The sequence below is a fragment of the Ovis canadensis genome, chromosome 18 (assembly GCF_042477335.2).
Source record: "Ovis canadensis isolate MfBH-ARS-UI-01 breed Bighorn chromosome 18, ARS-UI_OviCan_v2, whole genome shotgun sequence".
Taxonomy (NCBI): Eukaryota; Metazoa; Chordata; class Mammalia; order Artiodactyla; family Bovidae; genus Ovis; species Ovis canadensis.
In genome coordinates this window covers 71,817,141-71,842,511 of record NC_091262.1, presented here as the reverse complement: position 1 = coordinate 71,842,511, position 25,371 = coordinate 71,817,141, and the positions used below count along the sequence as shown (strand labels likewise).

The 25,371-nt window shown below is 39.5% G+C and overlaps 1 protein-coding gene across 3 annotated transcripts in view; it reads right to left on the bottom strand.

The window, feature by feature from the left end:
- The window catches only part of UNC79 (unc-79 homolog, NALCN channel complex subunit), a 207,344-nt gene that overhangs the window by 92,794 nt on the left and 89,179 nt on the right, over positions 1–25,371 (bottom strand). For 2 of the 3 annotated variants that reach the window (XM_069559342.1, XM_069559341.1), the window contains exons 18-23: positions 20,657–20,736; positions 20,424–20,572; positions 16,117–16,274; positions 12,253–12,434; positions 9,997–10,198; positions 9,183–9,362 (exon numbers count right to left, since the gene is read on the bottom strand). In XM_069559342.1, the coding sequence (XP_069415443.1) occupies positions 9,183–9,362; positions 9,997–10,198; positions 12,253–12,434; positions 16,117–16,274; positions 20,424–20,572; positions 20,657–20,736 (951 nt within the window). Of the gene's footprint in view, positions 1–7,700; positions 7,767–9,182; positions 9,363–9,996; positions 10,199–12,252; positions 12,435–16,116; positions 16,275–20,423; positions 20,573–20,656; positions 20,737–25,371 lie in introns of all 3 variants that reach the window. The other variant, XM_069559340.1, reaches the window with a different exon arrangement.

The following is a 25,371-nucleotide window of genomic DNA, read 5'->3' as shown; positions in this document are numbered from 1 at the left end:
GACAGAAAGAAAGAAGCATGAACTTTTAAAAACAGAAAAACGCCACATGAAGGTGAGCTGAAAGTTCACATGCAAAGAAAAAATACCTTAGCCTTTAACTTACTTTTAACCTAACAAATAATCACATCTGAACAGGTCCCTGACATGGACTTTCTCAGTTATTTCTCAAAGTCAGAAATTATACCCTGTCTCCCTTTGTTTTCTGCTCTTTAGTTTAGGACTTTGAGGGAAGGAAAAATGAGATTTGCTCTCCTATATTTATATTTGGGGCCTTATTCAAAATACCCTCTGCATTCTTCTCCTTCCTTTGACATGAGAATTTCTGAATTGGAAACAAAGCTTTTGCCTGGTGGGTTAGACCAGCACACATCATTCTCATCTCTCATTCTGAGAGAAAACATTCTAAATGATGACAAGCTTTGGTTACAGATCATTATACAGCAAACTTAGATTCTATCCATTTAAATTAGAGCATGCAGGATACAACAAAGAGATAGGTAGTCAGTCATATTCTTTAATTCCTCAACTAATCTGTCAAAAATCTGTCTTCCAGGACAAACCAAGAGAAACAAGACAGAAGGAATGTGTTCTGGGGACCACAGAAATTAGTTGTCTGGAGCCAAAACACTTTCTCCGAGGTAGTGATATGCAGGTAATGTCAAATTCCAAATTTACTCGTTTGAAACTGCACATAGCACAGTTTATATGCTTGGTTGTCTAGTCTTCCCCAGATGCTCAGAAGAATGTTGATCTGCTCAAAAGTGATACCTTAAGATGGGATCTTGGCAATGAGTGACAAGGTCACAGAATCAACTAAGTCTAAGAACATCTAATACAGGGGAAATCACCTAACAAACTTCACTGTAACCCTTGGACATTAACAACATTTTCTGTCTCATAGTCTGTTCATGAAGGAATAAATATGTGCAGTGTACGTAAGAGACTTTTTTATAAAAAAAAGTATTCAAATAAAACCTAAAGATTTGTTTATGATACTGTTTCACATGCAGGAATAGTCAGTCAGTTATTAATATCATTATTTATTAGGCAGGCATGAGCCACCAGAAAAAAAAAATCAATTCATGTGGAACATCCTATTTCATGAAAGGTCATAAATATAAAGCACTGATGTATATTATAATTAAATGTTTGAAATAGAAGATCAGACCAAATCGTCATTTTAAAAGTTTAGAGAACTATCTTTTCAGTATTGAAAAATATTCAATCTTGATATTTTTTTCTTCAGAGTATTATTACTTTACAACTAGAAGGAGGTTATTGCTTCGGGCAAGTTTTGGCCAAAAGCCTGACAAATGTGAGAATCTAGGTTCCCTGTAGGGTTCAATGCCATTGTAGCAGCAAGTGACAGCTATTATGATTCTATAACTTCATTCCTCAGTTCATCTTAGCTCTGGGGGGCAAGGTTTAGGAGAGTATGAGATCACTCAGTTCTGCTCGGTCACCTCCAAGTCCAGACTGGCTAGACTCCAAAGCCCCAAAGTTAAAAATAGAACTGAGGAGCATTCAAGAAGGAGATGCACCTTTGCTGTCTAGCCCTGAGAGTCCAGGGAATTCAAACAGAAGAAAGGGAGCTCCAGACCAGGCTCAGCTAGGACATGGGCTCCCCATTTCCTTCTATCACCTCAAATATAGAAAATAAACCATCAGACTTCAACTTTAAATATTTCAAATCTCTTTGCCCCACCACAAGTAGATAATCATTTTCAAAGTGTGTCACCTTAACGTTTTGAATCAAATCATATTTTCCCAGTGACTAGGTGTCATTTCACAAAGGCCCTATCTTCATTTTAGATTGATCTTCATTGATCTTCAGTGCTTAGCTTTAAGGTTGTGACTTTTTGCTTTCCCTGAGCAATGAGTGATCTTTAACAACCCATTAAGTGTATTGACAAAAGAAATGGTTAATGGAACCTTTCTCATAAAGTGAAAAAAAATCTCTTTTAATTCCAATAATTCACTCCTCCAAGTGAGGACTTTGAAAGTCTGTACTTTGTATACTGTCTTTCTTTTAAAGGACTGTAAGAATGTGATTGGCACCACTCTTCATTAAGAAAAATTACCTTAATCAAACCCCTAAGAAAAATGAGGTTCAGAAAGCTGAAACTTTGTTTATTGATAAAGACAATATTACTGGTTTCAGTTCAGTTCAGTCGCTCAGTCATGTCCGACTCTTTGCGACCCCATGAATCGCAGCACGCCAGGCCTCCCTGTCCATCACCAACTCCCAGAGTTCACTTAGACTCACATCCATCGAGTTGGTGATGCCATCCAGCCATCTCATCCTCTGTTGTCCCCTTCTCCTCCTGCCCCCAATCCCTCCCAGCATCAGAGTCTTTTCCAATGAGTCAACTCTTCACATGAGGTGGCCAAAGTACTGGAGTTTCAGCTTTAGCATCATTCCTTCCAAAGAACACCCAGGCTGATCTCCTTTCAATGGACTGGTTGGATAAATGTAAACATTTTATTGTCGTGGAGGCAGAATGATTCCTAGCCTAACTTTAACATGGACTGGGTCCATCACGATCTGTCCACACAGTGGCACAACTGATTGAAATGCCACAGTAGAATACAATTTTATTTATTTAGAAGATCTGAAACCAGGCAGGATCAGGATCTGCTTTTCCAGACATCTCCTACTGCTCCATCCCAGAAGCTCAGCATCCTTACATAAACACTGGGCTGCTTCTGGATCTCAGAATGGAGCCAGTCTTTTGTACCTTGGTGCCTTCTCTCATGGTGCTCTATTCACCTTGCAAGGTGGCCCTCCACCCCCACCCCCAATTTTATCCCATGAATATGGCCCCCAGGAGCCCTTCTTATTATATACCCATCCTCCTCTCAGCAATTGTGATTCCCTAAATTCTATAAATCTCTAAACACAAGAAAGAAGGGAAGAATAAAGACTCCTCAAAGGCAAGTCCTATGTCTTATCCAAATTTTACACCTCTCAAAGAATAGGGGGCAGTGATTGACATATAGTAGATGTTCATTACTTGTAAATGTTTAAGTGCCCTGAATTTAAGTAAATATTTCCGATTTTTCTACGTGGGAAAAAAATGGATGAAGTCCCCAAACAGCAAAGAAGTAGGTAAGGAAATAGAGAACATTCCTCTGTGGAAGTCAACTCACTGACCCCTCCAACAAATGACAAGCCAACAAGTGACAATTAGGTAGTGGAAGGAGGTTTCCATGAGCTTACTCTGCATTTGGTCCAGAGAAACCAGCGAGCGAGCACTATAAATGAGTCTGCACTATGTTGGTAGTTCTAACTACACTACCTCACTGATCTCCCTAGCTCATTCATTCGACTTGAGGCTTCGTTCACAGCAGTTCTGTTGTGTACACACAAAGCCACAGAAGGGCTGGAAAGATGGGGCCAGATGCTAACTGCAAAGCCTCATGTGCTTCCCATCCCTGCCTCTACCCCACATCTATCACCATGATTTACCTCCTACCCACCTGCCTCAGCCTGACTGAGAAGTCACCTGTCCACAAGACCTTCCCTGTTGCATCCAGCTTTCCTCCCACTGCAGTTGACATGAATGAACCTGTAGTACCATCACTTTCTCTGAAGATGAGAGTTCACTTATGTTCATACTTTATCTCTTATTTGACTATATGCAAGTGGACAGTATAAAAATTTCTGATGTATCTTTACATTCCTCCTAGTACAGCAAGTGCTTTGTTCAATAGAAACTCTCATTTCCAAAACTATCATTTCAGACAAGGGCATTCCTATATAAACAATTAAATTCTAAGGCAAGAGACCTGGGTTTGATCCCTGGGTCAGGAAGATCCCAATTTTGCAAGTTGGTGAAAACATGAACTGTTAACCACCTCTAGAATAAAAAGAAAGAGCCTCAAGAGAAGTTAGTTGGAATTCTAGGCTAAACACTAAGAGGGAGGCAGGAATGCAAGAGAGTTTTACTTATGATACCCAGTATTAAGTACATTCTCTTGTTGCTATAAATTCAGACCAAGAGATCTTAAGATTTCTCTTTAGGTTGGAGTAGAATTGAAAGTATTCATGTCCCTTTAGGGATTAGATTGGCTCTTTAGACCAATTTGTAAATCTTATTCAGGAAGATCCTTTGGTCTGGACACCCATGGACTTATATCACACTATAGTGGGCCTGAATGCCCAGGTCAGCTCTCTGACAAGACTGGTGTCCTCGTGTCCCCTAAGACAGGAATACTCTTAGACGAACTCATTGAGAGGTAGCTATAATGGAAAGAAAAGCAGATCAAGTCTCCCAGACTCAAGTCTCTAACTAATTAGTTACATGCGACCTTGAGCAAATCAGGCAAGCAGAATTACTTAGGCCCTCATGACCTCAGTTTTCCTGTCTGTATATAAAGTGGAAAAAATACTTTATGCATATGCAGAATTGTTGTGAAATTCGAATTAGATAATTTGCATTAAAAACACTCTTAATAAAGAGGTACGCTACATATATAAATGTTCTTGCGGTTTTTATTATTAACATTATATACCCACTATCATTTAATTACTCATTCTAGGGGATGAGAACAAGATATAGTTAAGTTTCCCATGGGGTTGATACCATTTCAGTATTATCCAATTATAACCTATGGTAACTGCTGCATTATATTCAATTACTATTCAAAAGGTGTTCTGAATCACCAAAAACAAAGAATTCCTGATTCTCAAAGCATCAGTGAAAAAACAGCTTATATATAATTTATAATTATGCCAACTTCCGATTAGCAGGTGAAATTGTGTATTTCAACAGTTAGGATTAAATGAAGGTGCTGAGCTCCTTCCTCCTAGCACTACCATACATGTCTTGCAAGACAGATCAAGACATGTGGGCTTGAGATCCAGATCTGTCATCAACAAGCTTGTGAAACTTGTTCCTTTCTGGAAGCCTCAGTTTCCTCTTCTGGAAAATGAGAATGTTAACATGTTTCAGCTATGACAGTCTATGAATTTTACTTATATGCACAGAGGTCTTTGAGATAAATATATATATATATTTAATGACTGACTCATGTTATTGTACAGCAAAAACCAATACAAATTTGTAAAGCAATTATCCTCCAATTAAAAATTAAATTAAAAAAACACAGATTATTAACTCACAAAAAAAAGTCAACAGAGTAGCACAACTCTTTGGTAGCCTTGCAGAATTTCCCCTCTCTACAAGCATGTTTCTGTGGCAAAATTTGCTATGGGCAATATATAAAGGCTAAGATCAGAGAGTCATAAACTGTATATCCAGTGCCAAAAGTTTTGACCTAAACATCAACTAAAATTAAGTCTTGCTGCATAATTAAAGGACATCTGCCTTATTTCGGGCCTAATCAATAAGAGGTCTTACACAGAGAAGCTCATTACTTCTTCCAAACAAAAGTATGTTCCTTAAACAGCAAGGTCTCTGGTTTCTATTTAATTACTATCTTAAACCACCCTGTACAATTTTATGATTATCCTGGCGTGTTTTTGCTTCCAAAGTAAAACACTCAGTGTTCAGTAAATAATAATGCAAAAATGAAAAACTAGTTTGAAACTGCCTTAAAAGCTAAGCCATCTGTCTCCAAATCTAAGCAAGGTTTGCTTATGGTGGTGTCATATAATTACCTCTCTAGAAGCTTCAGCTTTTTATTTAATTTAAACAATGCTGTCATCTGCCCTTTTTCATCTGATCACTTTTGGTGGGACAATTAGACACCTAAAAGCTTTTCTTAAATTCAAGATACATATGTTTATGTTTTTCCAAAGACATGTGAGAGGACTCCTATGATAGGATTGTTTGCATGCATGCATGCTAAGTCGCTTCAGTCGTGTCTGACTCTGTACAACCCTATGGACAGCAGCCCACCAGGCTCCTCTGTCCACCGGACTCTCTAGGCAAGAATACTGGAGTGGTTTGCCATTTCCTTCTCCAGATAGGATTGTTTAAATGGGTAAAAATAAAGACTAACTTTTCAGTTAAGCCTTAAGATGAAAAGATATGGTGAGAAAAAGATAATTTATGAAATTCCATAAGAACGAATCTCAAAAAGACTTAACTGAAGAGGAAATGGATGATTTTCATATTTTTAATGACACACAGGGTCAGAAATTCTTATTTTTATTCTTTAAATTAAGAAAAAAAAAAAAAAAAACCTCAGCACAGTTGAGGCCTGAGTGATGCTCAAAACAAAGTAGAGAGAGGGGGACTTCCCTGGTGGTCCAGTGATTAAGAATTTGCCTTCCAATGCAGGGGATGAGGGTTCGATCCATGGTCAGGGAAAAAAGATCCCACATATTGTGGGGCAATTGAGCCGGAGCGCCTCAGCTAAAGAGCCTGCGCGCTCTAAAGCCCGTGCTCTACAACGAACAGCCCATGCACTGCAATGAAGACCCACACAGCCCAAAACAAAACAAAAAAACAAAGTAGAGGGAGTCTGAGATGTGTCTGTTGTCCCTTTTATCTCATGAGTTTTAAAAGAGAAAATACACTTTGTCGAACATCTGCCATTTGCATTCCTAATATTAGGGGCACTCTCCCTTCTCCTCCTCTCCCACCCCTCACTGATTCTTTCTAGCAGATTATTTTTTAAATACATTTATTTATTTATTTTTTGGCTGCAATGGGTCTTCATTGCTAGGCAAGGGCTTTCTCTAGTTGCAGAGAGTGGGGGCTACTCTTCACTGTGACGTGCAGGCTTCTCATTGTGGCGGCTCCTTGTGCTGCGTTAGCCCCGGCTCTAGAATGCACGGGCTTCAGGAGTTGCGGCACACAGATCGCCACATGTGGGATCTCTCCAGACCAGAGATCAAACCCATGTCCCCTGCATTGTCAGGTGGTTTCTTAACCACTAGATCACCAGGGAAGTCCCTTTAGAACACATTTTTTAATGTCTCCTTACTTGAAATTTTCCTTCTGAGAGTATCGGAACCATTCTGAAAAGTGTATTTTAAAACTATTCTTAGATGAAAAACCAGACATTGTATAGCATGATACATAGGTGGCAGTTAACCAGGTTTGTTTTGGACAAATAGGCAGGTATTCAGAATCTCCACAATTTTCCCAACAAGCACAGCATTAAGTGTGTAGATAACATTCGGTCTGTAGTAGCTTTGCCGGCACCCCTTCAACCCTAAAGATACTTTATGATAAACTAACCTATCAAAATATCAAAGGATAGTTAGTTACCCTCTACCAAGCTGAATATGATCCTCTAAAGAATGGAAATCCTCCTTTCTCTGAGAGACAGAAATGCATGTGAGAGTTGCAAAGAATCAGAAATGGCTAAGGGGATGAGTGAATGATGGTGGCTTAAATGTATAACCTTTTAAAATGTAAATGAAATGTTTTTCCTAGAGCAGATATATATATGAAAGTAATATTTCTATGTGTAAAAACACATACAAATATAAGTGCTATGCATCGTTCTGTTCATACTGGCTCTCGGGGGAAAAAGTGCACACTTGGGTAACAGGATGCTTCTTACTGGACCATAAGTTAACAGGATTAAAAGTCATCTGCCAATTTGAAAATTGAAAGAATTGCCATGTCAGGGACTCACACACTTGAGCATGTGGGGTGAAACCCTTGGAGCTTTCCAATCATAATTACATCAATCAGGTCCAGTTAGAGACACCTCATTTTTTACCTTCTCCACCTGTGATAGACACTTGCACACGGCCCTTCAACGTCAGAAGTACCCACCTGGCGTCTGTTCGGGTGTCCCACCGAGAGCTGGAGCAGACTGCTCATGCCTGGTCAACCTCACAGCTTAAAAATCAACAACAACTCTATTTAAATAAGCATTAAAAACAACTTGAGCCTAGAAAACATACTCAGCACTAACTGCATTGGATAGCAGGAGCACGTTTTGCTTTCTTATTTGTAATTAACATCACAGACAAGAGGTTTACGTCCTAAAAGTTTTGTGGTTTTCTTTGAATCTAAAGAACATCCTTCAATGTGACTTCAACTCTTATCCTTCAAAAATTGTCATGTGAATCAATGAACAAGAAATATCAATAAATAAACTTTAGGTCCCAAACTGATTAGTTAAATAAAAGAGCTGGGAAATTCATATAGAAATTGTAATTTATTTAAGTACTGCTTTCTAGGATCTGATGCAGTTTCACCTGGTCCTGATACTGCTAGAGGTTATTCTTAAATGGCCATCTCTTATTATCTTTGCTCCCTGAAAAGCTGAGTTATTGATTGCTTAAAGGGCTTTCAATGACTCTTCCAAAGTTCAAAATACCACATTTCCATAGCTTGTCATAAAATAGAGAAAATGCAATAAACAAAATAAAATCATATTTATGATTAAAAATGGTTATGTCACATAAAGCTGTCTTCTAAGAAATGCCAATGAAAAAGCGAACATTTCAGCTTCTGACAGGATAAAAAAATATGTTTTATGGTGCTATTAACTTCACGACAGTTATTTAAAAATTAAATCACTTCATCAATGTTACATTTAATGCACTCATTCACTAATATCATGACAGTTATGATTTTTAATTATTTGTCATTCATGAGCCATTGCTAATCGTTACAGTTCATCTAGTTATTTGATAATTTTTTGTCTTCTTTAAAACTGCTGTATAAAGAAAGACCTTTGGAAAACAATAATATATGGTCTTTTTTTTTTAGATGGCAATGATGTTTATTTTTATTTATAAATTATCTGGTGAAATTGGGCAGAAATTCAACTTTCTCCTCAGCCTGATTTTTTCTTTTCTTGAAAACACCATTATTATTGGTTTTCTGGGAGTCTGCTGGCTGCCTTTGTCATGCATTCCAAATTTCCACTCTCTTAGTTGCCATGGGTCTGGTCAGAGTTTCATCCAGGAAGCTCTTAGGTTACGATACTAGTGGTGGAAACCTTCATATTCTAGGACTCAGGAGCAAATGCTTTTCTGCATTTCATGCCATGCATCAGTGGATTTGCTGCCTTCTACGTCTCTAAACAATCCACTGCTGGATCAGGGCTTTGCTTCACCAGCAGCTGGGAAAAGCCATCCAGGGCACTGATACACCTAGGGGGACCTTCTAGGGGAACGTGAAGTTCAATGCAACTGAAGGAGCTCAGTTTGCTAAGTACATTACTCTCTGTGAACATTCAACAAGACAGGTCAGCCTCAGAAAGACATCAGACATTTAAAGGAAGGATGGAAGAAGATACTCAACGGATTTTGGAGGTTAGGGTCTCGGGGAGGGAGAGCGCCCTCTTGGATTCCGCGGGTCCTTTCACGCTGTCTCGGAGGGAACGCACGCTTTTCTGGCGGTTCCTTGCAAACCGAGCCCTCTTGATCTTCCACAACGCAGCATCACTGAGGTTAGCGACATTGGTCCTCACAGCAGTGATAGCTTTGCAAAAGGAATTAGAGGTGATCATTTTCCTTAACTAGCTAAGTTATATACACCTATTCTGAAACAATCCGTGTATATTTTCAATATTAAAAATCATTTCCATGGATACACTTCTCATTCATCTGTCTCCCTCTATGATAAGATTTATATTTTAAAAAATGTAACTATTACCTGTTTCAACTATCACATCATTTTTCTGTTTAAATTGTAAGGTTAAATTATCTAATTTTGTTATCACTGGATAAATAGTCGAGTGACCAGTCTTTCCTCCATCTGTTTAGAGCTGCAGGTAAATAATTACTAAGCAAGGAAGTGTAAATTTACAAAGTACAAATAAATCTCACAAAGTTGCTCACAAACATAACCAAGATGATTGAGTAATATTTAAGGAACACAGAGTCACAAATGGTTCTCATTGGTCCTCAAATGAGAATTTTGATGTTGAAGTGACAGAAAATAGTTAACCTGCAGACTACCACAGTAGATATTCAATAAACATTTGATGAACTGAATACATGAAGTCAAGGTAGCTTCCATAATGGGAAGTGAAACTACATGCAGAGTATACAGCTTATCCAGCAAGCACAGGAATAGGAACTGACTTTTAAAGCAAGTTCTTCGTTTTGCTTACTTGTAGGAAAAGGAAATTCTTTGTTACAATCCAAATGTAGCTGAGCTTCCAAAGAAAGCGTTTCAAATCTGTTGACAAAGAACTCCCAACTCAAAGCGGGAATATCTTGCTTGAGGAAATGTAAGAGTAAAAGCTTGCTCAATATTGTGGGTCGATCTTTAACCACAGTATCAAACTGGAAGTCAAGACAAAGACACAGACCCTGGAGAAAAGGTTAAGAAAAAGTCAGATGTACATACACTAAGCAAAGCGAAATAAGGCAGCCTCCTCAATACATACTTATAATGGAGAAGGATTCAATTGAAATCTTCTTGGATTGTATTTTTGGTAGGGGAAAAATGTGGGAGAGAAGTTTCTTCTAATCATTGAATATCTCTTGAATTTTGACTCAGAAATCTGAGCTACATGTATATTACTGATTTTTCTGATACATTGTATAATAACCACTTACTCCCAATACTCAACACTATGAGTGACTTTCACTGTCTACTGTCTCTGTGTATTCTAAAATGTAGTTTTGGAAGTATGGTTCTCTTAATAGACACTACAGGCATTAAAAAAAAATTGGTTTGAGGGTATATGGATTAAGTGGTTATTATACAATGTATCAGAAAAAATCAATAATATACATGTAGCTCAAATTTCTAAGTTAAAATTTAAGGAATATTCAATGATTAGGAGAAACTCCTCTCTCACACTTTTTTCTCCTACCAAAAAGAAGATACACTTCCACTTACTAGCCATGTAACACTGAAAAAGTTACTTAACCTTTCTAACTCTGAACTTCTCTATCTGTAAATTTGGAATACACAAGAGATTATTGTGAGGATTAAATGAGGTAATGCATGATGAAACATTTTTAATACATTGCCCTGGAAATACAATACATGTTTCACAAATGTTGGTTCTTCCCATTATCATTACTTTTAATAACAATATGCCAATGTGGAAAAACAGCAGAACAGGACTTTGGAGGGTCTAAACTTGGTTCTCCCCTGAATTCACTCTGTGTTCTTTGAAAAGCCACATTATCTGTCTGAGACTTCATTTCTTCAAGTATAAAATAAAGGTGCCAAATAGGATAAACAATTCTCTCCAGGTCTCATTTTTCATGTCTCTCTGACGTTAATTTGCGGCATTTCCTTTCAGCAGCATATTTACCTTCTCTGATTTTGCTCTGATCTATATTATCGTTCATCTGATTTCTCTTAGCATCTAGCTTTAATGACAAGAACTTCCCACCCTGGGGCTTCCCAGGTAGTTCAGGTGGCAAGGAGTCTCCCTGCAATGCAGGACACCTGGGTTTGATCCCTGGACCAGGAAGAGCCCTAGAGAAGGAAGTGGCAACCCACTCCAGTATTCTTGTCTGAAAAATCCCATGGACAGAGGAGCCTAGCAATCTGCAGTTCATGGGGTTGCAAAAAGTCAGACATGACTGAGCGACTAACACTTTCATTGTTCACTTCTTCCCACCCTGGAGTCAGTTGAATGGTAGAAAATAAACCAGCCTAGTTAAAAAGTCTGCCACATACAAAAAAAATCATACAATATTGCATCTGGCAGGAATGATAGCAGCATGGGGACAAAAACTGAAAAGAAAGAATCAACAAACAAAACAAGAGGTCTGTTAATATGCTGTGGTTCTGGGATGTTGTTCCCAATTTAAAAATTTCCAGTGTTGAAATTGGAAGCTGAGATTAGCAAAGACTTCGTTAGACACATGTTCTTTGAGAATTTGGAGATGCAGGAATACAGCACTGAAACTTTTAATAGTACAGAATGTGGAAAAATACACAGCGCACAGATTGTTAGCACACAAAATGTGAAATGTTAAGTTGCAAAGCCTCATGACAATCAAGAAGTCTACAGTTATGACCCAGGACAGTGACCTCAGGTTCATTCCCTGGATTCAATGGCCAAAATGACTAGTCTATCTTTCAGTTATCACAGGGGTTTATAAGAATCAAAGGGAAAAAATACAGGATATCACTTAAGAAAGGAAAATGTGCTATACAAGGATGGAATAAAGTAGTTATTATGAAGCTGTATTGATATTATATTAAGAAGTAAAGTTGTCACCAATGAGTAAATGGCTCTCAAAGTCCTTCTCCGAGCAGAAAAAAAAAAATTTCTGGTGTTAGCAGCAGCAGCAGCATTTTGTGTGTGTTATGTGACAAATGACTCAGTGAGTTGGTACAGAAGAGCAGAGCGCCATTTGCGGAGCAGACAATGCCCATCACAGGGCAGGAACATCACCTGCAGTGCTGGCCTCTTTATGGTGTCAAGCAGGAGCCCGGCCCTCGTAGCCACAGCTGGGTTGACGTCCTCCACAGCTGTCAGGAAGCAGCAGAAGGCGTGTGCCAGGGAGTATTTCAGTAGGTGGTTTTTGGTCACTGAGTGAATATCCAGAAATCTACAGATTACAGCCACTTTTTCCACTGCAATATCAAAGGCGCACAACAAAAAAAAATGACATTTATTTAGACAGTCTGAGAAATGAATCCACAGAGGAAGAAGTTAGTTCTGAGTGCCCTCACACTGATCTTAAACACCAAGTGGAAATTTCAGTGCCACCCTTCTTGAGCATTCTGTTTTATCTTTAGAGAGCATTTCTACGCAGTGCAGTAGTTTTCTGCCAGGCAGCCTTGATTCAGTTCTGGGTGTTGTTTCTTTAATGCTCTCTACTTTTGTTGAATTTCCAATCATATTTCATACTCTTCAAAATGCCTCCATGTTCATTTCTTTTGTCCATTCTACAGAGATTCTGCAGGCATGTTCTACAGAGGCTCTGCAGACCACACAAGGAGGTGGGACATGCCCACCAGGGCTAGCTCTAGGTTCTTAGTATGTCATGAAGTGATATGACAACCATTTCCTGGGGCTACAGAAGCCACATATTTCTTCCATGAAATAGATGTACCCTTACTTGATAGAGTTCTAATTATTCTGCGAATCTATGTTGAATTATTCCAGCCACTCTTTAAACATAGCTTTATAAAAGTTATAGTAGCTAGTAAAGCAATATAGTTCTATGCAAAGACATTTCAGGTCTTTATTTAAGCTTTCCAGCAGCCTAGAGAGAATATTCCTTCTATTCTTTTCCACTTTTCGACACTCTATCATCCTTAAAGAGTTTGCTGCTGAAATTCTGCTATTCTGTAAAGTCACTCTGACTTTCTAGAATGTCCTTTCCATCCCATGAACACCTGCAAAATTACAACTCACTTACCTGTGGCATTTGCGTGTTCATATATAGCTATATGACATATTTCCTGTTGTGATCTTGAATTATATTTATACCTTTCTACTTTCTTAACCTCTTACATGTTTATATTTGGTCAATCAATTAAATTAAGAGCCTCTTAAGAGCAGGAATCTGTTCACATACTATTTTTTTACTTCCATAGTACCTAGTACATATAGTACTTATTCAATAAATTCGCAAATTCATTTTTTTAATATACATGTATATACAAAACTAAAAGATCATTCTACTTTTGTTATATAAAATATACCTATAAATATTTTATATATAAAAAGCAGAGACTTTGCGGACAAAGGTCCACATAGCCAAAGCTATGGTTTTTCCAGTAGTCATGTACAGATGTGAGAGTTGGACCATAAAGAAGGCTGAGCACCGAAGAATTGATGCTTTTGAATTATGGTGTTGGAGAAGGCTCTTGAGAGTCCCTTGGAATGCAAGGAGAACAAACCAGTCCATCCTAAAGAAAATCAGTCTTGAATATTCACTGGAAGGACTGATGCTGAAGCTGAAGCTCCAATACTTTGGCCACCTGATGCAAAGAGCCAACTCATCAGAAAAGACTTAATACTGGGAAAGCTTGAAGGCAGGAGGAGAAGGGGATGACAGAGGATGAAATGGTTGGATAGCATCACCAACTCAATGGACATGAGTTTGAGTAGGCTCTGGGAGTTGGTGATGGACAGGGAAGCCTGGTGTTCTGCAGTCCCTGGGGTTGCAGAGTCAGACATGACTGAGCGACTGAAGAGCAACAACAAAAGAGATCATTCTAAGTACTCAGGGGAGATGGAAGTAAATGGAAAAATGAACTGCTTCGGACTGAATGTTTGTGTCCCCTCCAAAAACTGATATGTTGGAATCTTAATTCCCAATGTAATGGCATTTGGAGGTGGGACCTTGGGAGGTAATTAAGTTTAGATGACATCATAAGGGTAGGCTCCCTATTATGGGATTAGTGAACTTATAATAAGAAGAAGCGAGACCAGAGTTCTCTCTCTCTCCACCATGTGAAGATACAGCAAGAAGGCAGCATCTACAAGATAAGAACAGAACCCTCACAAAGGAACCCAATAAGCTGGAGCCTTGATCTTGAACTTCCCAGCCTCCAGAATGGTAAGAAATAAATTTGTGTTGTTTAAGCCACCCAGGCTATGGTATTCTGTTATGGTTTCTCAAGTAGACTAATTATGTGAATGATTCTCAGATCTTGACTTCAAAGTCAAGTCAACTAAAAGAGATAACACAAGTACAATTATAACCGAAATGTAATGTAAAAGGCTGGAACTGCCATTAACAAGGTAGAAATAAAATGCTACGGGAGATTAGAGGATAAAGAAATGACTTTCCACTGAACAAATAGAGAAAGTGAAACCCTGTGGGAGCATTTGAAGACTCATGAAATGGAGGTGGCATTTGAATGGGACCTTGAATGGAAGAAAGATTCATTAGAAAAGACCCTGATGTTGGGAAAGATTGAAGGCAGGAAGAAAAGGGGACGACAGAGGATGAGACGGTTGGATGGCATCACTGACTCAATGGACACAAGTTTGAGCAAGCTTCAGGAATTGGTGATGCACAGAGAAGCCTGGCATGCTGCAGTCCATCAGGTCACAGAGTCAGGCACGACTGAGTGACTGAACTGAACTGAACTTGAATGGAAGAGGACTTCAGATGGAGAGCACAGAATGGTCAACACATGGATAAAGAAAAGCAAAAAGCAATGGAGAAATAGCAATGGCATATGTAGAAAGAAAAGCGAGAAATAAGGCTTCAAACACATGCAGTTAGACCATGGGAATCTTTGAATGTCAGTTTAAGGACTCTGAACTTTATTCTCTAGGCATCTAAAGACCTATTAAAATTTTTTGAGTAGAAAAGCAACATAATCAGATATTTAACTGCTTTATTTGTATTCAAATGTCTATAAAATGTTGCCAATACCATGTAGTCTTTTGCTAGAAAGTTTTACTCTAATTTCATACAATATCATGTGCTGTCACATAAATAAACCAGCCCTGGGATTCATGGGACATTAAAAGCAAGAACTCCTTGAGGGGATCAGATGTTAGGGAACTAAACTCAAGGTATAGTAATTAACTCACCTGATGGAACTTCCATATCTCTGCAAAATTTCTGAGACACTAAAATATACCAAACCATTCTCACTAGGCACACTGTGGTGTGTCAACCCTGCTTGCTACCCCTTGAGAGTGGGAGTACCAGCAGATTAGAGTGACAATGAGGCCAGCAGATATAAGACTAAGACACACCCATGTTCGTTCCATACCATGTTCCTCTAGGAACCTACCATTCTAAGCACTAGGAATTACAAGCATCACTGCAGACTTGGTCCCTGATGTTTCAATGGCAAGAGTACTACAGCAGAGCTTCTCAAGCTTTATTGAATTACCTGGAGAGAACTTGTTAGAAATATAGATTTCTGGCCTCACCTCCTAAAATTCTAATGTAGTAGATCTAGGATGAGGCCCAGTAATCTGCATTTTAAGCAAACATTTCCAGGTATTCCGTTGCAAGTAACCTACTAGGCTGACTACCATTCACACTAGGACCCCTTTGAGAGTAAACAAGGGTACAATTAATAAGCACTTCTGGACAATAGGCATACACTGGGACTATCTTAGACAAACCTAGAGAGGGTCAACCTACCTAAAGACCATTCTGAAAAATTCTATTATCAAGGAAGCTCAATTAAGTAGAGCCAACAAAGAACACTAGCAAGCAGGACAACACCTTCTAAAAAGAAGGGAGGAAAAGGAAGGGCCAGAAAGAGATATCATGACTGGACATCTGGTTTACCTTGTGAACCAGAGAGAATTTTTAAGCTAATACAGTGGTACCTGCTTCAAACCTCATCTTCCAGTCTTTGCTGTTGAAATTGCCATTTATGATTGTCCAAAAGATGTCAGCACCATGAGGAAGTGACAAAGCGTGAAGAAGGAGAGGAACTGCCAACGAAGACAGCTGGGAGAATTCAGATTTGACGACTCTCCACAGGCTGGGGAATCAAGAAAAAGCAAAGTGGTTACAGTTACAACAAACTTTCTAGAAATAAATCTTATTATCTTAATTTATGGGAAGTGTCATTAACAGATAGCTGGTAGGGATGCTCATTCACAAGGCTATAGTCCTCTGATACACTCTTTTTCTATGTTCTTTTTCGATGTTAATTCTTTTTAAATGTTTGGCTGCATTCTGTAGCATGTAGGACCTTAGTTCCCCGACCAGGGATCGAACCCTCAACCCCGACATTAAGGTGGAGCCTTAATCACTGAACTGCAAGGGAAGCCCTTTCCTACGTTAATTTTTTTTAAGAAATTATATAAGAACACAGAAAAACACTACCAGTTAACATTGCATGTTAACATAAAGTTTTAAACTGTATATTATAAATCCAGGCACAGAAATGGACAATGACTGTTAAATAATAACTGATATTAGTTATATTAAGGTGATGAGGTGATAAGTGATTTTTGAAAATGCTCTTATAGTGAACATTTGGAGAATTTTATTGGTTTTGTTTGCCTAGCATCCTGTTATTCTTATTCTAGCAGACAACTCTTTTCCTATTAAGAACAGCCTCTGCACCAACTGGCAGGGTTGTGGAATCAAGTTCCCCCATCTTCTCTATTCTAAGAGTGAACACAAAGCCCAGACTAATCAGAATACTTCAATGTAATGAATAGAGTGATTAGTCCAGGGGTGGGCATGTGACCAAGCATCTTGTTCCAGGCTTTGGACCTAGCATCCTTTTCCAGGCTTTGGTATGTATTCTGAAATCTCAAGAATGAAGTGAGATGTGGCTCTAGATCTGCTGCCACCCTGTCCCACCTCACAGGGGCAGCCTGCTGAGAAGAAGCCAACACAGAGAGAACGAGGCTAAGCAATGGGCAGGGAGGGAGAAAGGGGTGGGGGAGGAGAGAGAGAAAACAAACAGAAAGGGAGAGGCATCCCTGGTAACATCTTAGGAATACTTGCCATTCCTAAAATCAGACCAATACTGCTCAAAAACGCACCTTAGTAAGTTAAAGCAAAGTCCCTAACAATACATGCCAGAATAATTCTGAATGCATATTTTTAGTAATAATATTTTCAAAATTTTTATTCAATTATCTAAAGTATGGCTTTTGTTTGTTTTCACTTTGGTTTATTTTGTTTTGTTTCCTCTTTGGCTCTAAAGTTAACACCAGAATCAAAATGACATTTGACTTCCAAGCAAGAATATAAATTTTTTTGCCACTCAGTTTGCAGTCATTTCTTAGGGCAGCCTAGGAAACTAGCATATTTCCCCCTCCATCTTAGCTGAAACCTGACATCTTGCTGGTAACACAATTTCCCCTTAACCTCTCTATGAATCTTCACCCTTGTCTTCACTAGCTCCACACAATCCTTGCTTTCCATGGCTTCGTCCAGGCCTTCTCTTACCAACCTCTTTCTTTTGAAACCCACGCCATCTACTTATAGGGCCCTGTCCCCTCTCCCTTCCCTGCTGAATGTGGTCCCTGCTAGACTTCCTCGTCATTCAAGCCTCTGCCAATGTCTCTAGTGAATCCAGCCATGGTCTCACAGGTCCACCTCTTCCTGTCACAGTGGCCTTTATCTTAAGGCTGAGAACATTCAGTTCCCACCTCTGATCCTGACTTAGGCTATTTTTCCCTCTTTTCTGTACTCTTCCCCCAAATGTCAAACCTCTTTTGGCTTCGCTTGCCTCCAGTTTTAGACAGGATTCCAGAGTCAACCATTTTGATCCTCTGGAATTCCTCATCCCTCTGACCTTCCACCATAATCAAAGCACTAATCCCCACTCCTGAATAAACCCATTGCCTACTTTTATCCACTTCCAGGCCCCAGAATACTGGTGAAAAAATCCACAAATTCCTACATGCCTGGCCCATCACAGTTAGGTGCCAGCTCACCTCGGCAAGGTCCCAAGGCTAGTGCTTCTTTGATTTCTTGCTGATGCCTTACTGCTTCCCTCATGCAACCTGTTCCATATTTTTTCCCATATTCTTCAAGCTCCCAACTCAATCTTTATCGCCCCCTCCCTCTCAGAGAAAGACATCAGCGTTTACTATTCTTAAGGTTCTAGTTACTTGTTATGATCCCCTTGACACTTCTCCTTTTCCTACAAATGCATCTCCCTTCAAAGGAAAAGGCATCCCTCCTCTTTCTCCCCACCCTTGTTCTTGATCACATGTGCCTGCCTTCCAGGACTTGGCTCCACCAACTACTCCCTTTCCTCTACTCCTTTCTATGGACCATAAATGTTTCAAACTTCTTGATTCAAAAAACACTTGACATCTACTTCTTTTCCCCTCCAAGTTTCTGATCATTCCCTCTTCTTTGAACAAACTTTTTAGAAGGGAGTTCTGTATTATATCTTAACATTCCCAAAGCCTATGCAAGCTCTTTGCATACCCTCATATGTGGATGGTCCCCAGTGATCTCTTTTCTTCATGTGCTGTGCTGTGCTTAGTCACTCAGTCACATCTGACTCTTTGTGACCCCACATACTGTAGCCCACCAGGCTCCTCTGTCCATGACATTCTCCAGGCAAGAATACTGGAGTGGGTTGCCATGCCCTCCTCCAGGGGATCATCGCAACCCAGGGATCGAACCCAGGTCTCCTGCATTACAGGTGGATTCTTTACTGTCTGATCCACCAGGGAAGCCCAAGAATAGCCTGTCCCTTCTCCAGGGGATCTTCCTGACCCAGAAGTCAAACCAGGGTCTCCTGCATTACAGGTGGATTCTTCATGAGCTGAGCTACCAGGGAAGCCCCCTTTCTCCATACTCATGTGATGAAAGTACAATTCTGACCCTGTTCATTGTTTCAAAATCTTCCATAGATCTCCAAATACTGTTAAGTAAGTAGTAGTAGTAGTAGTAGTAGTGTAGTCACTCAGTCGTGTCCGACTCTTTGCAACCCAATGGACTGTAGCCCGCCACGCTCCTCAGTCCCTGAGGATTCTCCAGGTAAGAATACTGGAGTGGGTTGCCATGCCCTTCTTCCAGACTCAGGGATGGAATGCGGTTTCCCACATTACCGGCAGATTATTTGAGCCACCATGACATGTCTATATTATTATAATTAGATCAACAAATGTAAACATTGGGCTTCCCTGGTGGATCAGTGGTAAAGAATCCACCTACCAGTGCAGGAGACAAAATGCAGGAAGATCCCCTGGAGAAGGAAATGGCAACCCACTTGAGTATTCTTGCCTGGGAAATTCCACAGCCAAAGGAGCCTGGCAGGCTACAGTTCCATGCAGTCACAAGAGTGACTTCAAAGCTTCTATTTTCAAAGGCCTTTCACTCGAGTCCCAACCTCCAGCCTCGCTTTCCATTCTAACTCACTTAAGTCGTGTCCAACTCTGTGTGACCCTCTGGACTGCAGCCCTCCAGGCTCCTCTGCCCATGAGATTCTCCAGGCAGAAATACTGGAGTAGGCTGCCATTTCCTTCTCCAGGGGATCCTCTCCATCCAGGGATCCAACCTGCGTCTCCTGCACTGGCAGGTGGATTCTTTACCACTGAGCCACCTGGGAAGCCAAGTTAACCTGAACCAAACTTATGTTTTTTAATTAACTCATTTGCTTACATATTAAATGAGAATAATGTTTTTTACTTATTTCCAAGAACACTGTAACAGTTATTTTAAGGTTGTCAGGAAGAAAATAATTAGTAAATCTAGGACAATGTTTTATTATTTTTCTCAAAATGCTTCAGCAATCTCTAAAAAATAACTTTTCAGACAATATATGGAGAGACTTAGATGCTTATTAGCAGTACTACTTTAAGTAAGATGTTGAGTCTTACTCAGTTATACTTGGTATCTATTAACTTATACCAATTGATATTTTTCTAGCATACACTATATTCTTAAGTCATCTAACAATTAAAAGGCATAAAATAATCCTTATTTTGCCTTTTCTACTTCTACAGTATCTAGCAAATTACTATCCCTCATATTGATATACTTAAAAAATTAGACTATAGAAAAGAAATGAAAGTATTTCCTATAGGCAAATTAGTCTGTCTTGACTAAGAGAAATAACCCAATGAGTTGATAAGCCTTATTCTAACACTGATTTTCACAGATGAAATCTACAATAGAAACAGACAAAAACACTATTAGGAAGACATACCTTGCAATTAGCATATGATCCTGAATATAGGCTAAAAATTGAGGATGATCTTTTCTAGCAATGTACAAACACTCTCCATGTAGACAGAGGATCTTCAGGCAATTGAGCATGTTAAAAAGAATGTCTGGCTCTTCAAACTTAGCCATTTCCTATGCAAAGAACCACATGTTTACTGAGTCATCACAAATGGCAATGCTACCAAATAAAATATTCAAATATCTCAAAAAATATACCTGGAAAATGGTGTATATTAGTCTCAACGTTACTGGAAGCTGCTGGTAGCAAAACTTTCTTTCAGTATCATTCTTTATTGCTAGGAAGAAATAATTACACACAAGTTAGCACAACTCTTTTCCCCATCATTCATGAATTATCAAGACCATAAAATGAAGAGAAGTAAATATGTAAATAGAATATATTAAAAATATTCATGTAAAGTGTTTCTTTGTTCTCCAAGTAAGCATATATACTTTCCATAATGCAAGTGCAGGAAAGCTAGATTTAGGATCCTCAGCTTCCAACTTCCACTGTGTATTCAGATATCTTTCATTCCCTGAAGCAACCCCAGCCCAGCCCTATGCTCCTGTGGGCACCTAGTTCCACTGATACCTGGAGGGGCCTAGGGCTTGGCTAGGTTTGCCTTCTTATTTGAAAGAGAGATAGTATAGTGTGAAAATGTTAATTGTTCAGTCATGTCTGACTCTTTACGACCCCATGGACTGTAGCCCGCCAGGCTCCTCTCCATGGAATTTCCCAGGCAGGAATACTGGAGTGGATTGCTATTTCCTTTTCCAGGGGATCTTCCTAACCCAGGGATCAAACCTGGGTCTCCTGCATTGAAGGCAGATTCTTTACCATCTGAGACACTGGGGAATGCAGGTATTAAAGAGAGAAGTGAGCTTCCCTAGTAGCTCAGATGGTAAAGAATCTGCTTATAGTGCAGGAAGGGTTTGATTCCCGGGTCAGGAAGATCCCCTGGAGAAGGGAATGGCTACCCATTCCAGAATTCTTCCTGGAGAATTTCATGGACAGAGGACCTGATGGGCGACACAGTCCTTGGGGTCAGAAACAGTCGGACATGACTGAGCAACTGAGCAACTAACACTTTCACTTTCTTTTTCACTTTCAAAGAGACATATGCAAGTTGTATTAACACCTAAGGATTTACCCCAGGATTCACATGTATCCTTTTCACACATTCACAGGACTTACTCTTGCAAAAAAAAGGATACTTTTAAAGACTTGAGAATATTTAAGTGAGAACTATTCACGGTTTTATCTTCTTGTGAAGATCTCTAAAAAGACCTTTGCCTCTATAGTTGGGGGTGGAGGGGTGGCTTGAGGAAGGTATATTGTAAATGAGGCATGCCAGAGAAAAGAATTCACAAGTTAATTCTCAAATGTAGAAACTAGTATAAAATGTTTTGAAATCACTATTATAAGTTTTGGCAATTCCTAGGATGAGAGATACTGGGAGTCAAACCATCTTTGTCTAGCATAAAAAAATTTTTTTAATATTTTTAATGGAGGACATATCTGACTACTGTAAGAAATAGGTACCAGGCCACAAAACAGGAAACAGGAAATATTCTAGAAAGAGGAGGAAACCACTGAACATATATCAATAGAGCGTTCCTCTAATCTCCTACAGAAGAGCTCAAGAACCCCTCCTGACAACCCACAAAGCAGAAGCAGGACCAGGGTGCTCAGCAGGAGGCAAGGCTGGTCTTGGAAAATAATTCCTCTTCCCTGAGGAGACAACTGTGTCCTGCAAACAGCAGAAAGTAAGAGAGGAAAAGTAGACCAGAAACTGTGACCAGAGCCTGAAGCGGTGTTTAGGGGAGACGAACAGAGCAAATGTTTAGGTAAGTGGAGCTCACAAACAATTAAGCACAAGGGAAGTGTAATTTACAAAAACCAATTGCTTGATTTTAACCATTATTCAAGTGGCAATTAATTGATTTGTGCACTATGTTGGGTTAAAAAAACCTATTTACACAGAAAGAGTACAGGTTATTAGATCATAAGTGAAATCCATCAACCTGCCAGACTTACGACTGTACTACATAGCTACAGTCATCAAGACAGTGTGGTACTGGCACAAAGACAGAAATATAGATCAATGGAACAAAATAGAAAGCTCAGAGATAAATCCACACACCTGTGGATACCTTATCTTTGACAAAGGAGGCAAAAATATACAATGAAGAAAAGACAGTATCTTTAGCAAGTGGTGCTGGGAAAACTGGTCAACCACCTGTAAAAGAATGAAACTAGAACACTATCTAACACCATACACAAAAATAAACTCAAAATGGATTAAAGATCTAAACATAAGACCAGAAACTATAAAACTCTTAGAGGAAAACATAGGCAGAATACTCTGACATAAATCACAGCAAGATTCCTCTATGACTTACTTCCCAGAGTAATGGAAATAAAAACAAAAATAAACTAATGGGACCTAATTGAACTTTAAAGCTTTTGTACAATGAAGGAAACTATAAGCAAGGTGAAAAGGCAGCCTTCAGAATGGGAGAACATAATAGCATATGAAGCAACTGACAAAGAATTAATCTCCAAAATATACAAGTAGCTCCTGCAGCTCAACTGCAGAAAAATAAATGACCCAATAAAAAAATGGGCCAAAGAATTAAACAGACATTTCTCCAAAGAAGACATACAAATGGCTAACAAACACATGAAAAGATGGTCAACATCACTCATTATCAGTTCAGTTCAGTTCAGTTGCTCAGTTGTGTCTGACTCTTTGCGATCCCATGAATTGCAGCACGCCAGGCCTCCCTGTCCATCACTAACTCCCGGAGTTCACTCAGACTCATGTCCATCAAGTCAGTGATGCCATCCAGCCATCTCATCCTCTGTCATCCCCTTCTCCTTCTGCCCCCAATCCCTCTCAGCATCAGAGTCTTTTCCAATGAGTCAACTCTTCACATGAGGTGGCCAAAGTACTGGAGTTTCAGCTTTAGCATCATTCCTTCCAAAGAAATCCCAGGGCTGATCTCCTTCAGAATGGACTGGTTGGATCTCCTTGCAGTCCAAGGGACTCTCAAGAGTCTTCTCCAACACCACAGTTCAAAAGCATCAATTCTTCAGCGCTCAGCCTTCTTCACAGTCCAACTCTCACATCCATACATGACCACAGGAAAAACCATAGCCTTGACTAGACGGACCTTAGTCGGCAAAGTAATGTCTCTGCTTTTGAACATACTATCTAGGTTGGTCATAACTTTTCTTCCAAGGAGTAAGTTTCTTTTAATTTCATGGCTGTAGTCACCATCTGCAGTGATTTTGGAGCCCAAAAAAATAAAGTCTGACGCTGTTTCCACTGTTTCCCCATCTATTTCCCATGAAGTGATGGGACTGGATGCCATGATCTTCATTTTCTGAATGTTGAGCTTTAAGCCAACTTTTTCACTCTCCTCTTTCACTTTCATCAAGAGGCTTTTTAGTTCCTCTTCATTTTCTGCCATATGGGTGGTGTCATCCGCACATCTGAGGTTATTGATATTTCTCCCGGCAGTCTTGATTCCAGCTTGTGTTTCTTCCAGTCCAGCGTTTCTCATGATGTACTCTGCATATAAGTTAAATAAGCAGGGTGACAATATACAGCCTTGACGTACTCCTTGTCCTATTTGGAACCAGTCTGTTGTTCCATGTCCAGTTCTAACTGTTGCTTCCTGGCCTGCATACAGATTTCTCAAGAGGCAGGTTAGATGGTCTGGTATTCTCATCTCTCTCAGAATTTTCCAGTTTATTGTGATCCACACATCAAAGGCTTTGGCATAGTCAATAAAGCAGAAATAGATGTTTTTCTGGAACTTTCTTGCTTTTTCCATGATCCAGCGGATGTTGGCAATTTGATCTCTGGTTCCTCTGCCTTTTCTAAAGCCAGCTTGAACATCAGGAAGTTCTCGGTTCACGTATTGCTGAAGCCTGGCTTGGTGAATTTTGATGCAAATCAAAATCACAATGAGGTACCATCTCATGCCGGGCAGAATGGCTGCCACCACAAAGTCTACAAACAATAAATGCTGGAGAGGGTGTGGAGAAAAAGGAACCTTCTTACACTGTTGGTGGGAATGCAAACTAGTACAGCCACTATGGAGAACAGTGTGGAGATTCCTTTAAAAACTGGAACTAGAAATAGATCTGCCATACTACCCAGGAATCCCACTTCTGGGCATACACAACAAGGAAACCAGAATTGAAAGAGATACATGTACCCCAGTGTTCATCGCAGCACTGTTTACAACAGTCAGGACATGGAAGCAACCTAGATGTCCATCAGCAGACAAATGGATAAGGAAGTTGTGGTACATATACACAGTGGAATATTACTCAGCTATTTTAAAAAAAAGAACACATTTGAGTTAGTTCTAATGAGGTGGATGAAACTGGAGCCTATTATATAGAGTAGTCAGAAAGCATATTAATCCACTATATGGAATTTAAAAAGATGGTAACGATGATATCCTATAGGCAACACTGCAAAAGAGATTCAGATGTAAAGAACAGACTTTTAGCCTATGTGGAAGAAGGCAAGGGTCAGACTATATGAGAGAATAGCATTGAAACATGAATATTACCATATGTAAAATAGATGACCAGAACAAGTTTGATGCATGAAGCAGAGCACTCAAAGCTGGTGCTCTGGGACAACCAGAGGGATAGGGTAGGGAAGGGTGATGGGAGGGGGGTTCAGGATGGTGGGACACATGGCTGATTCATGTCTCTGTATGGCAAAAACCACCACAATATTGTAAAGTAATTACCCTTCAATTAAAATAAATTAATTAATTTTTTAAAAAAGACTAAATCTACCATGTGGCTTTCAGAGAAAAAAAAATAAGTGAAATCCATGCTTTCCTTAGGCATTAATTCCTGAGAGAAACATGGCTTGGGCCTCAGCCTTAGCAAATAATTA